Source organism: Hyaena hyaena, unplaced genomic scaffold, assembly GCF_003009895.1.
Source record: "Hyaena hyaena isolate Hyena2069 unplaced genomic scaffold, ASM300989v1 scaffold_498, whole genome shotgun sequence".
NCBI classification, from domain to species: Eukaryota; Metazoa; Chordata; class Mammalia; order Carnivora; family Hyaenidae; genus Hyaena; species Hyaena hyaena.
This window is the reverse complement of record NW_024081131.1, coordinates 550287-562213: the sequence shown is the minus strand read 5'-3', so window position 1 is coordinate 562213 and position 11927 is coordinate 550287. Positions and strand designations below refer to the sequence as shown.

The 11927-nt window shown below is 38.9% G+C and overlaps 1 protein-coding gene across 1 annotated transcript in view; it reads left to right on the top strand.

The window, feature by feature from the left end:
* The first annotated feature begins 1091 nt into the window (after window positions 1-1091).
* Window positions 1092-11927, top strand: part of ODAD2 (outer dynein arm docking complex subunit 2) — a 171086-nt gene continuing 160250 nt past the window's right edge. The window contains exons 1-5 of the mRNA XM_039254766.1: window positions 1092-1315; window positions 8272-8429; window positions 10662-10854; window positions 11472-11578; window positions 11768-11904. Coding sequence (XP_039110697.1) covers window positions 1092-1315; window positions 8272-8429; window positions 10662-10854; window positions 11472-11578; window positions 11768-11904 — 819 coding nt within the window. The remainder of the gene's footprint in view (window positions 1316-8271; window positions 8430-10661; window positions 10855-11471; window positions 11579-11767; window positions 11905-11927) is intronic.

Here is an 11927-nt window from a genome sequence, read left to right as displayed (position 1 = left end):
GTCTTTTATACTACTTCTGTCTTATGAGCACAGCCTCATTGAGAGCCACTGATCTGGATGTCCTGTTATGGAATTTCAAGATTTAATACAGTGCAAAACCCAGAATCTCCAAGTCATTTCTGTAGAGTCTTGGTTTTTACTGAAACCTCTTCTGAGGTTAGTAATAATTATGGGGAGGGGGGAAGCTAATTACATTTTATATTTAACTTTATAATCATACTAATATTCTGGAAAGAAGGCGTTAATGACCACTTTTATGAGAAAACAAACAAGTATGGACTGTCTGTAAAACAAAGCCTTGAATGTTCACAGTTAGTGTCAGAACTTGCTTTCTAACTTGGCTCTTATTTAATGTTACACATAATGTTATCCTTTTAAAAGAAAGTCAGGGGGTGCCTGGGTGGCTCAGTCGGTTGAGCGTCTGACTTCAGCTCAGGTCATGATCTCATGGTTCCTGGGTTCAAGCCCAGTGTCAGGCTCTGTGTGACAGCTCAGAGCCTGGAGCCTGCTTTGGATTCTGTGTCTCCCTCTCTCTCTGGCCCTCTCCTGCTTGCTTTCTGTCTCTCAAAAAACTAAAACGTTAAAAAATTAAAAAAAAAAAAAAGAGTAACAGTTTAGTTTAATATCATGGTTCTAAACTATGAGCAGCCCAGCTCAGAAGAACGTTGCTCGCTCCACCTCCAGCTCCAGCAGACCTGGGACCCAAAGGCCACGAAGCCCACCTCCTCCAGGTCTTCGTTCCACTCGGAGTTTTTTTCTTTTTCTGTTTTCTTGTTTCCAGTTACTTGAACTTTCTATCTTTGGCCCAGGGAAGTGAGGAAGTTATTTACCTCAGGGCAGACAGATATGGGAAAATCCAAGTACTAGTCAGTTTTACAGAGAGCTGGTTCAGTGAAAATGAACTATTTTATTGCATTAAAGTGTCATTTGATAATTAAAAAATAAGCCTCTAAGATTAAGAAGCAGAATGTGGGTTGGATGGCTTGAAAGTGAAAATGTTCCAGGGACAAGGTGGCTGTGGTCCTCTGTGTCTAACTCTTTCTACTCTGCAGCGGGTATGCTAAGCTCTGGTCTGAGCATTGACGGATCCCATGGGTGTGGCGCTGACCAAATCGGCACAGTGGACCGCTGCTGGATATGGGACCAGAACCTTGGAAATTACTCCTCTAAATGAAGCGATATTGGAAGAAATTATGATGTTTGTGGAGAGCTTTATCTACAAATATCCCCAGGAGGCAAAATATGTTTTTGCAGAACCACTTGAATGGAAAACAAACTTGGACCCCTCGGCATTTGAATCAGGTTATATTGTCAGGTAAGCCAGTAAATTGCTTCTGGAATTTAATATCTTCATTGTACATATTTCTATAGATTGGCTGTAGGTTCGGGGCAAATAATTTAATGTCTGTGACTCTCAGAAATATGCTGACCCAGGGATTGCAAACAGGAGGCACTCAGGTGAAATCTGAGAATACTTTGGCCAACACACCATTCATCTAATTTTTATTTTTTAACTTTTTTTAATGTTTAGTTATTTATTTTGGGAGACAGAGTGTGTTAACTTGTGCACCAGTGGAGGAGGGGCAGAGAGAGAGAATCTTAAGCAGGCTCCACACTGTCAGCACAGAGCCCAACATGGGGCTTGATCTGAACCATGAGATCATGACCTGAGCAAAAATCAAGAGTAGGATGCTTAACTGACTGAGCCACCCAGTCACCCCCATCTAATTTTTAAATTTGAATTTCTTTTTTTTTAATTTTTAAAATGTTTATTTATTTGTGAGAGAAAAAGTCAGAACATGAGTGGGAGAAGGGCAAAAAAAGGATCCAAAGCAGACTCCAGGCTCCAAGTCAGCACAGAGCCTGACATGGTTCTCAAACTCACGAGTCATGAGACCATGACCTGAGCTGAAGTCAGATGCTTAACCGACTGAGCCACTCAGATGCCCCAAATTTCTTTTTGATAGAGGATGCATTCTCTAGGTCACCACACTCCAATATTTTTTTGTCTGGGCTTTCCACTCATTCATATGACCTTACAGGTGCCAATAGGCATTGGTTTTTTTTACCTCTGATATAAATAGAATCCCTTCTGGTATTTAAATATATTAATTCCCAGAGTAGCAGAGGGAGAGTGGTAAATGTTGTTCAATACATGGGAGAGACTTTTTGACAATTAGCATTGTCTTCAAGTGAGAACCTTCCAAATCTGAGATAACGAAAAAATTCTACCTATACCTCAAACAGGGGGTTGTCACCTTAGCTCTTGTGAACATAGGTAAAATGTATACGTACTCATATAAATGTGATTATATTGTAATTATATATGATGAATTTACGTATATATTCATATGTAAATCTTTTTGTTTTGGTCATCTTCAGTGTATTTTCTACTTCAGGCATTCCCATCCTATTTTCTGCCACCATGTTCCTCTTTCGTTTTGCACATGAACTTTTAAAGTCTGACTTTATCAAAACCAAGTCACTAACCAGCCAAAGCTTCCTAAAGATGCTTTTTCATTTTTCCCCTTTAGGATTATTTGTGAGCATAAACTCAGAATTTCATTTTTAGAGCTGAATAACTGTTCTTGAACTACATCTCAGAAGCATGTTGGTTCTGGTGTCCTGCTTTACCTTCTCTCTGAATTTTCTGAAGTCTTTTTGTTTTTTTAATTGCATTTGATTTCTAAATTTTTTTTTTAACATTTATTCATCTTCGAGGGACAGAGAGAGACAGACTGTGAATGGAGGAGGGGCAAAGAGAGGGAGACCCAGCATTCGAAGCAGGCTTCAGGCTCTGAGCTGTCAGCACAGAGCCCAATGTGGGCCTTGAACTCAAGAACCATGAGATCATGACCTGAGCCGAAGTTAGCCGCTTAACCAACTGAGCCACCCAGGCACCCCAATGTATTTGATTTCTAACTGTGCCTATGGTCACTTTCTCTCAAGGTGTTTGTCATTATTTATTGCTCCCACTTAAATTCAGTGTAGGGTCACACATTGTTTTTTCTAACTTGAAGATGAACTCATCTGCAAAACCATATAGTTCAAAAACATAAACTACTTAGTACAAAGATGGATTTATTTATTTACTTGTTTATTTTATTTTTTTTTAATATTTTTATTTATCTCTAGGAGAGAGAGAGAGAGACAGCGTGAGCAGGGGAGGGTCAGAGAGAGAGGGAGACACAGACTCTGAAACAGGCTCCAGGCTCTGAGCTGGCAGTCAGCACAGAGCCCGACGCGGGGCTCGAACCCACGAACCGCGAGATCATGACCTAAGCGAAAGTCGGACGCCTAACCGACTAAGCCACCCAGGCGCCCCTTTACTTGTTTATTTTTAATGTTTGTTTATTTTTGAGAGAGACAGAGTGTGAACAGGGTAGGGGAAGAGAGGGAAGGAGTCTCTGTCTGAGCTGTCAGCACAGAGCCCAACATGGAGCTCAAATCCACAAACCATGAGCTCCTGACTGAGCTGAAGTTAGACGCTTAACCAACTGAGCCACCCAGGTGCTCCTATACAAAGATTTAAAACAGATGTCAGAAGAGTATCAAGAGTGTCATTGTATTTTCCCTCCGTCCTTATTCTGTTTTCCAAGCACAAACATGGCCACACCTGTAACCTACTTAGGTGGGCACCTAAGCACACACACCTCAATTGTATCACTATTTCTCTGTCTTTTATCCTCCTCTTCCAATTTCTTTTGGCTCTATTTCCATTCCTATACCTCTCCATACAGTCTTTATGTACAGTGTTCGCTTTTAAGCAGGGTGTCTTGACCTTTTGATACCAACGTGTGTCTTGAACCAACTACCCCTTGATTGTCAGACTTACTAGGCAGCTTTTCCTTAGACCAGTTTTTGGTTTTGTTTTGTTTTGTTTTGTTTTGTTTTTTACCCATTGGTCTTATTTCTGACCTGTATTCTGATATATTTGATGTTGGAAGAGAAAAGAAGGGTGTGATAGTAACACTTGTATTTGAGGGAAACCATGCCTTTGTGGCTTGATGAGAACTGGGTAAGGACTGATTATGCTGAAGAAGGTGAAGAATACAGCTGACATTTTGGTAGTAATGAAAAATACCAAGTGCTTACACATCCAAGTCTTCACCATACCCCTTGTCTACCCCTCAAACCAAAGAACTGACAGCAACCCATAGCCACTTGGGCACTCACCACTAGCAACAACGACAAGTCATATAATCCAGAGATGCCTTCAATGGCTGGAAGAATGCATTGTTAAAACAGCCCCAGCTACCTCATTCTTTGCCCTTTGGTTCACATGTACTCTTCTTGCTTAATTTCTGGCCCTTAGGACACCTTTTATTCACTTATTTAAAGGGGGAAGCTGCTCTCCTTCCAGGTAGGATTCAGGTCTGTAAGTCCATGTAGGTATAAATACCTAAGTCACCATAAAGACTTGGAGCTTGGAGTCTCTGAATGGGTTTCTACCAAACAGGAATATTCTGGAGTATTTTAGAATATTTAGGCAGACTCCTCTTCTTGGCAATATACATCTTCTCAGCCTATTGTTCCAAAACATCAGTTTTATCTGCATGGGAAGCCTGTTGAGGTAAGTGAGCTACCCCCTTCCATTGATCTCTGAAGATATTTGGGGGAATATATTTAAATTTGTAGATTCATTTCTTATTTGATGTTGTCTATCTCCAAACTCACTGTTTGGAGCAGCCAATATAAAGTTTGATCAGCCTTCTTCTGAAATAGACTGACAGGCATCCGACACTGAAACTGATTCACTAGTCACACACTGCAAAGGTTTTACACTTCATCAACCACCTTCTTTTGTGCGGATCATTACTGAGTAGATGGGCACATCACTTTCCACATGTTAGATGACTCATTCTTTTCCTTTAGGATCATTTCCAACGTATGGCTCTTCGTCCTGTAATAACATTTGTCATCATCTTTCCGTGTTCAGTGTTTTGGAGGAAAGAGCTCCACTTTCATTTTAATGGAAATCAGAAGTCTCCTTTATTACCATTTTCAATTGCTTTGTTCTTATCAGATAGGATGAGATGAATAATCTCTCTAAGATACCTCACCATAAAGCCCAAGTCTGCAGGAAGCTAAGGACAAATGACACTCCAGTGATCAACACCATCTGTTGGTGGTACACAGAGCCAAGGTGCTTTGACTCATTAGGATATAGCTTGGGAAACTTCTAGATTGGATAAGCATTCAGCACCACTTACTGAAAATGTTATTACCTGTTCTTTTCTCTCCTTCTTTGGTAGAACTCTGATTTTTGAATTATGTCTGCCTTACTATCGTGGTATTTCAGTTGTAGAATGTCTCTCTGCAGTCTCAGGGATGTGTCTGAGTTGGGACAGTTGTCTTCTGGTTAGAGTTGTGTGTGGATGAGAAGTTGGGTACCTAGTATTGGCCCTCTCCCCCCTGTCCTGTACGCTTTGCTCACAATTCATACCTTCCTCATTCCTACTTTACTTTTCTATTTTATAAATTTCCACAGGCATCTTTTTTTTTTATTGCTTATGTACCAGGGCTCCTTGATAATGGGCATTGTTTAATCGTTTTGCTTTTTTGATTCTAGTTCTCTTCTCAGTGTCATGAAGGCTCAGTTACATGATCTCCATGCTTAAACCATTGTTTTTTGAGACAATCATTATTATATTTCGGTAAGATTTCTAAGTCATGGTAATAAGATCAATGGCCATAACTTTTATTATTGAGCTCTTTGTTTCTCTTACCTGAGAATTGCTAACTAGTTTCTCAAGTATAGCCTTATTTCCCTTGCTACTATTTAGCCTCATTTATTGCATAATTACTGTGTCCTGGACACCAAACTAGGCACTAGGGATGAAATAAATGAGACATTTTCCTGCTCTCTCACTTTATAGTATAAGCTATTGTATTTCTAGCTCCCTTCCACAATTCCAGTCAGTGGATTTCATTTATAGCACATTTGTCTTTTTTTAAAATGTTTTTTAAATTTATTTTTGAGAGAGAAAGAGAGAGCAAGTGGAGGGGGGGCAGAGCAAGAGAGGGACAGAGGATCTGAAGCAGGCTCTGTGGTGACAGCAGACAGTCCAAAGTGGGGCTCGAGCTCCTGAATCATGAGATCATGGCCTGAGCCAAAGTCAGATCCTTAACCAACTAAGCCATCCAGGTACCTCTACAGCACATTCTTTTTCTTTTTTTTTAAGTTTATTTATCTTGATAAAGGGAGGGACAGAGAGAAAAGAAGAGGGAGAGAAAGAGAGATGAGAGAGAGAGAGAGAGAGAGAGAGAGAGAATCCCAATCAGGCTCTCTGCTGCTATCACAGAGACCAACATGGGTCTCAAATCCCACAAACCCTGAGATCATGACTTGAGCAGAAATCAAAAGTCACAGACTTAACCAACTGAGCCACCCAAGTGTCCCTAAAGCACATTTTTCTTGACATCATGAGGTGGGTACAGTGTTTTTTTTTCCCAAGAGCTCTTTCTTCAGGTGTTAGAAACTGTGAACCCAGAAACAAACCTGCTGTTCTATATCCTCCCTATAGCTGGAGTTTTAGCTCCTACTACTCTGTTGAGTTACAGGCTTCAACTGGTGGGAGAAATGAAAAATGTGTCCTGTGCCCTTGACTTCCAGTTTCTCACCACCAGTTTCATCTTCTTGAGTTTGGTGGCTTGATATTATTGGCATTCATTTGGCTTATAACTTAATCATGTCATCATCCTTTCAGCACAAGTGTCCAGCCCCGTACAAACCTCTAAGTAATCTCCCCAATCCAATCCTAAAGACACTATTCCAAAAGCTTTTTTTTAGAGAAAACACATATTCTGTAAACAACACATATCACTCAGGGTTATGAATCTTTTATTCATTCATTCCTCTTCTATTTATCGAGCACCTTCTGTGTGCAGTTACTTTGTAAGTTCCTGCGTGTAGAGCGGTGGGCAAGATTGATGAAAGTTCCTGTATCAGCCTCTTATTGCTGCTGTAACAAATTATCACAGACTTAAAGGCTTAACACAACACAGATTTAATTTCTTACAGCTCTGGAGGTGAAAAGTCTAAAATGAGTCTGTAGGGTTAAAATCAAGGTGTTGGCAGGCCGGTGTTCCTTCTGGGGGCTGAAGGAAAATCCATTCTTGCCTTTTCCAGCTTCTGGAGTCTACCTACATTGCTCCTTGGCTCCTGGCTCTGTGTTACTTTGACCTCTGTTCCCATATCACATCAGCTTCTCTGACGTGACCCTCCTGCATATTCCAGAATAGTCTTCCCATCTCAAGATCCTTAACTTTACCCATTTGCAAAGTCCCTTTTGCCATGTAAGGTAACACATTTATGGGTTTCAGGGATTAGGATGTGGACGTCTGTGAGGAGCCACTGTTCTCCGCATAGTTTCTGTCCTCTTCTTTCTTTCCTAATGAAATAGTGCTATAGTAGCATATAGTCTGAGTGTTTCAGGTTTACTTTTTCTGATGAACTGGCAACGTTTCACATCTGTTTATCTACATTCCAGTTTAAAATGTGTTAGATCAGGTCTTAAGATGAGAGCAGCTTTGCCAGGGACATCAGTATGTAATAAAAACCTTGGCAATTTAGTTAATGTCGTTAAGTGGTGGAAATCTACAGAAATATCACTGCCACAAAAACATCTTAATATTTTTTAAATGCTGACCTAAAAAATAATTAAAATGGACAGAAACAAATCTAGGAGACCCAGCAATTTCTGATCAGGAAAAGTCCATTTAGAAAAACTGCTTATTCTCCAAAAGTAAATCAAATTAGGGAGTTTGGAGTGGGAAAACAATCCACAGAGGGGATCTAGTTTGTCTTTTTTTTTTTTTTTAATAGCTTTTTGTTCAGAAACACAGAGTAGCCAAGAAAATGTCCAACCGCTAATTACTGTGGTGTAAATTTTATAAATAATATAACATTAGAAAGCCCCAAAACGTGAATGATCACTGTAGAATCAGTGATTTTTTTTTTTAAAGATATCCAGTACATTGTTAGAACAAAATCAAAAACTATGATTGAGTTCACTGAGGTATTCAAGAAATTGCTTACAATTTTCTTCTTGGATCTATTGTGTTGCTCACTATGATTGCTAATAAGGCTGAGAATTTAAGGGTCTGAGTGTGTACAAAGTAGGAAAGGAGATGAGCTTCTAACACGCATTTATATTCTGTGTTTTATAACGAGATATAGGAATAATTCATCAAAATGTTTTCCATTTAATGTCACTAAGCATCCAGGTAACCTTAAATTTTCATTCCCCCCCCCCCCCAATTTTCTAGTGAAACAACAGTGAAATCAGAGGAAGTGGATAAAAATGGACAGCCTTTGCTGTTTCTCTCTGTACCTCACATTCAAATCAGGAACTTTGGGCAGCTGTCACGCTTGTTGCTTATTGCCAAAGATACAAAGCTGAAGGAAGCACAGGCGTGTATTGAAGGTGATATTTATCCTCCAGTCTATGATTTGAACTTTCAGAAACATCTCGGTGGTGGCAGGGCAGGGGCGGGGAATCATTTGTCACAGTCTCCTAGACAACGTTTTGTAACCTAAAAGGTAAAAACAGCCCTATGTTCAACTTCATAAAAAAGTCATTATTTTTTCTTGGCTGAATGTTAATGCTCGTATCAGATTCCTACTTTAAAATGAAAGGCCTTAATACTTTATTTACTACTAGTAAGTTTCTTCTAATTTTAGCATGTGGTTTAAAGAGAGGCTTCCTAGCTTCTGGAAAGACCAGAGGCCTCTGCCCTTTGAAGTCCACACAGGAAAGAAGGCCGATAAGCAGGGCCAGCACCGGAATCCACACTCTCCTCCCAGCACCGCTGTGATGGATCATGCTTTGTTTCCCCCAAAATGAATGTAGGCTCTTTTAGCAGAGATGGCCCATAATAGTCTCACCTTCCATTAAGCTCAGCCCTGTTCCATTGTGGGCTGCATGGCTCTGTGTGAATAAAATCATTCGATGGGAAATATTTTTCCTCTCCATTACAGATCTGGATTTTCATCATTGTGTAATCATCTAACATGCTAAAAGAATGTGATCAATTGCCTGCCATAATTATCCTCCAGATTTTTCTCATGAATAGAAATATCTAACAGTAGATAAAGATGCTGTATACATGTTTTGCTTCTTTGGAATTGTGTGACCAAAAGGTCCCAAGCATAAGGTGCCTGGGTTCTTCCTCTCACCATTCTTTGCATGTCTACTGCTGTAAGGTGGGAAGATGATCCTTCCTTTAAAAAAAAAAAAAATTCTTTAGGGTATTAACCTTAGGGCAGCAGCCTGTTTTTATCTCTTGCCTTCTCTTTTTTATTAGGCTATCTGTACATCAGATGACTCTGCTGAGGAGGAATGAAATCTTAAGAGTAAAGCTGAATTCAGAAAGTCATTAATAGAATTAAATTCAACTTAATATATGAACTTAATACATAGACGCTCCTATATATCTAATTTCGCTAAGTATGAATCCTTTGGTGCATTTTGTCCTTTCTGTGAAAGGTCTAGGTACAACCCTTAGTTTTGGGTCTAAATTCCATGGTGCATGGCAATTTGGGGGTCAGGTTTGTGTCTTTCCCCAGAATTCATCTAGTACCTTTTGTTCGTGAGTCTTTATGAAATGACCACCATATGGGTGATAAGTTGAAATTCTCAATAGCAATAATGGATGATTCCTAGATCTCCTTCCCCTGCCCCTCCCCTCACGTGGTCTTTTCTAAGACGTCCTAAGCCACCTTCTGCTATTTCCCATGCCGTCCGTAGTCCAATTCGTCTTGCAGCAGAGTTCATGTCGTCCCTATCCTCTCTTCATTTCAGTCAGGTCAACCTTTTTGAAATAGTCCCATAGGACTTTTCCCCTCCCTGTCCAAATGCATCCATATTTCATCTTACTCGAATTCCTCCTTTCAGATAAGGCTTTGCCACCTTCTTTTCTGCAACTATGTGATTCTTTGGTTTTTACCAAATTCTGTTTTCAGCATCTCTGGGTTTGACTTTCATGCCTATGTCAGCCTTGATCATGAGTTGGTGTTTAAGGTCCTCACTGTAACTTTGGTATGTGCGTAAGTACTGGCCAGTGTTTTTCCAACTTTCACATCAAAAGGCATTGAAAATATAAGTAGTTTGAACAGGTGGAGTAGACTGGCAGTGGATCTGTAGACTGAGAGAAACATGCCAGTTTTGGAAAGAAAGCATTTGTGAACGCGGAGCACTGGTGCACACATGAGCACACACGTGCACATGTGAGCACACACACATATACACACACACACACACACACACACAGTTCTAGTGATGATTCTTCTAAGGAAACCAGTATTTCCCTCTCTTCAAATCAATTCTGAGTACATTCATTGAATGCCCGTGTTGGACAATGGCCCACAGTCAACTAAAAAAAAAAAAAAAAAGAAAAGAAAAGAAGGTCTTGGTCTTTGTCTTATTAGAGAGATGACGTAGCTAGATGATATTACGGTCCAAGGCAGGACATCCCAAAGAATACAAGAGAGTTCCTAATATAGTAGAATCTGAGAAGTAGAGATTAATTCAAATTGAGTCCATCAGAGAAAGCTTAAGGAAACACATTTGGGTGGGCTTCAAAGGATTTGTTAGTCTTTATGTTTCTTGTAACAGAAGACAAAAGGATCATTGTTATTTATTTACTTTTTTGGTCAGCTAACAGAGATCCTGTCAGGAAAATCTTGGGTTTGGATTATAATACAGTGAAAGAAGACACATCCACAGTAAACATTCTTGATAAAATTACCAAAGATGAAGATTCTGAAACTGAGATGAAGATGAAGATAGCCATGTTACTCAGGCAACTAGATGGGCACCTCCTGAATCATTCTCTAAAACATATTTCATTGTGAGTCTTTAAAAAAAAAAAGAAACCTCTAAAAGTTAGTTACAAAAAGTGCTTTTGGAGTTTTTTTAAACACACAAAAATGTAGAAGTTATTGCTATTGATTTCACATTAAACTGTATTGGAATAAGATTTTAGTTGATCACATAGATATTTCTAATTCTAAAAAATAAAAGTTTGCAGTTAGCATTGCTAAAGTATTCCATGGGGTTTCACCTAATTCTGAGGACATGAAGTGACCTTATTATGTTCAGTCTCTTCAGACCATTAGGTAAATTATTGAATGATAATGCAAATATCATATACAGTTTGCAAGGCTTAAAACTTGTTCGTTTTTCTAGCTTTTTTTTTTCTGGTATTGTAGTGTTATCACTAAGAAAAGAATATTTAAATGAGTATATTTAATGTTGCATTAAACATGAGCCACTGATTTTTTGATATTTTGACAGTGTTGTAAGATTACAACATGGCTAAAATTAACTGCATTGTTTTTTTGTTGTGTAATTTAACCACAATTTTAATTATAAAAAAAATCCCCCTGCTAAAATGGAATGTTTTCATGTGCTTTCCGTAGGTTCTCTTTTAAAGTGTCAAAATGAATTTCTTACCATTTATTTCAGAGAAATAAGTTTAAATCCCGCAAGTGTTAAGAACGATATAGAATTGCTGAAAAATTTCTCAGGAAAAGGAGAACAAACCGTCTTGGAATCTATCGACTATACCTCAGGTTTATATTATTCTCAGTTTCATTTTTTGTTAAATATAATTATTTCCAAATGCTTCAATAGCGACCTTAGGATTGAATATTTGAAAAAATGAAAACGTAAAACTTTAATCATATTTATTTTTTTAAAGCCGACGTATTTTATTTTTAGGAGCTCCTTTTAATTGATTGAAATTGATTAATTGGTTTCAGATTATGAATTTTCAAATGGATGCCGAGCCCCACCTTGGAGACAGATTCATGGAGAAATTTGTTACGTGCTGGTGAAACCGCATGATGTTGAAACTCTGTGCATTACTTGTAGTGCAGAAGGAGTGTTTTTAAATGGTGTAAGTAATTTTTTAAGAACTCT